The sequence below is a fragment of the Coenobita brevimanus genome, chromosome 85 (assembly GCF_032717465.1).
Source record: "Coenobita brevimanus isolate Jiangsu-jjx chromosome 85, ASM3271746v2, whole genome shotgun sequence".
Taxonomy (NCBI): domain Eukaryota; kingdom Metazoa; phylum Arthropoda; class Malacostraca; order Decapoda; family Coenobitidae; genus Coenobita; species Coenobita brevimanus.
The window spans coordinates 1,975,001-1,977,500 of NC_137038.1; the positions used below are offsets into that span (position 1 = coordinate 1,975,001).

General features: G+C 44.3%; 1 protein-coding gene across 1 annotated transcript in view; it reads right to left on the reverse strand.

Annotated features, from left to right (window-relative positions):
* The window catches only part of LOC145410387 (uncharacterized), a 128,259-nt gene that overhangs the window by 64,629 nt on the left and 61,130 nt on the right, over positions 1–2,500 (reverse strand). Inside the window, exons 3-4 of the mRNA XM_080280540.1 lie at positions 2,356–2,500; positions 388–526 (exon numbers count right to left, since the gene is read on the reverse strand). The exon at positions 2,356–2,500 is cut by the window's right edge and continues 23 nt beyond it. Of these exons, the coding sequence (XP_080136666.1) occupies positions 388–526; positions 2,356–2,500 (284 nt within the window). The remainder of the gene's footprint in view (positions 1–387; positions 527–2,355) is intronic.

Genomic DNA, 2,500 nt, shown 5'->3' on the forward strand with positions numbered 1-2,500 from the left:
GAGAGAGAGAGAGAGAGAGAGAGAGGGGGATAAAGGGGGATTTAGCGTCTGACGTGTTGAAACAGACGAAAAGAGGAGAGTTTTCGGTCATGAGAGAGAGAGAGAGAGAGAGAAAGAGAGAGAGAGAGAGAGAGAGAGAGAGACTGGGGAAATATTAAATGAAAGTGAGGATAATATTAGTCTAATCAATATTTGTTTTAGAATATCCACCTCAGATTTCACTTTACACTTACATCCCACTTAAGGCCTACTTACGACCTACTTACAGCCTACTTACGACCTACTTACGGCCTACTTACATTCTACTTACATCCTATAAACGACCTACTTACGGCCAAATTACGTCCTACTTACAGCCTACTTACAGCCTACTTACGGCCTACTTACATGTCTCTGGAGGTGCAGGTGAACCCGGTAAAGTCGCACACCTGTATAAACTCCACGAAGGTCTTGAGACAATAGCTTTTACTCCGACATTCTTGCTCAGCCTCGTTACACATCGGCATGTACTCCTGGATCTCGCCGGCTGCAGGGAAGAAAGAGGAGATTTAGTACCGAGAGAGAGAGAGACAGAGACAGAGACAGAGACAGACAGAGAGACAAACAGACAGAGTAGATGGATGGTGGTGATGATGATGATGAGGATAATGAAGAAGAGACGTGAGTGAGGCAAACTTCCGAGCATGAGAGAGAGAGAGAGAGAGAGAGAGAGAGAGATTGTAAGTAAACGGGCTAGAGGACATGATAAAAACATATTGACTAAGAAAAGGAGGTCAAAGAAAAATAAAGAAAAAAAAAGCGAGAGAAAGATGGAGATTGGAAAAAGAGAGAAAGTGAGAGAGTGAGTGAGGAGGTAAAAGTGGACCTAAGCCCTTTGATCTCCGGGAGTGAGCGAGTGAGAGAGTGAGCGAGTGAGAGAGTGAGTGAATGGGAGAGTGGGACTGAGTGGAGGTGGGGAACATAGATAGATAGATAGATAAATAGATAGATACATACATACATAGAGAGAGAGAGAGAGAGAGAGAGAGTGTTTGTGTGAAAGGCACAGTAATAGAGAAAGAAAGATTGAGTAAAAGTAAACAGTTCAGGGAACAAATATAAGATGTGTGTGTGTGTGTGTGTGTGTGTGTGTGTGTGTGTGAGAGAGAGAGAGAGAGAGAGAGTATAAATGGGTAAGAGGATTAAAGCGAGAGTGGAAGTGTTAATTAATCAGAGTTAGTATGAGGTAAAAGTGAATGAGAGAGAGAGAGAGATGTAGAGTGTGAGTAAGTGTGAGAAAGAGTGAGTGAAAGTGAGAGAGTATTTGCACCCAACGTACTTCAATTATGGTAACAATTGGATTCTCTCTCTCTCTCTCTCTCTCTCTCTCTCTCTCTCTCTCTCTCTCTCCAGTTTCTCACCCACTCCAATCATTACGGCTGACCCTCCTTTGACCTACTTACCCTGCTGTTGGCCTACTTACAATCTCTTTAATCACCTGCCTCGGCCCCAGTCTACTTACGCGGTACTTACGCCCTACTTACGTGGTACTAACGTCCTGGTTGCGTGGTACTTACACCCTACTTATATGGTGCTTACAACCTTTTTAGGCATTGTTTACATGGTACTTACGTTCTACTTACGCGGTATTTACGTGGTTCTTGCGCTTTACTTACAGCGTACCTACAGTCTGCCTACACAGTACTTACGTTCTGCATATGCGGTACTTACGATGTACTGACGGCCTACTTACCAACCTCTTAAGATTGGCATACTTACCAACCTCGTAAGATTTTTCTTTTATCTTGCCCCTTGCATACTTACAGCTTACTATCAGTCTCCTAAGTGTTTGTGATGTACTTACAGTCTGTACTTACGTGGTACTTACGGCCTACTTACGCGCATCTTAAATTTGTCTTTAATCTCACGTCAACCGTCTTTGATCCTCTGATCACCGCTTGGATACTTATAACCTACTTACCAGTCTCTCAAGTTTTCTCGACGTACTTACAGTCTCTACTTACGTGGTACTAACGACCTACTTGCACAGTACTTACGACCTACTTACGCGGTGCTTACAAGCTACTTACGCACCTCTTAAGCCTATTTCTACTTACACCCTACTTACATACCTTGGATGACGGCATGGGAGCATAGAAGATTAAAGACTGACCCTAAAGATATAGTCAGATTTGGGGCTGTCATCCTTCTTACACCTACTTACACCTACTTACACCCTACATGCATCTACTTACCCTACTTACAGCAGCATATCCTACTTACACCTACATACCCTACTTGTACCTACTTACCCTACCTACACCCAGCTTACACCAACTTACCCTACTTACACCCTACTTACACCTACTTACGTACCCGGGATGACGGCACGGGAGCACGGGTGATTGAAGATGGTCTCCCGGAAGGTGTAGCACGTGAAATCCATGTGGGGTTCGCCACAGGAGCACGTGCGCAGGTATTCAAAGGTGTCGAGCGTCTTCAGCAAGGTACGGCACTTCCC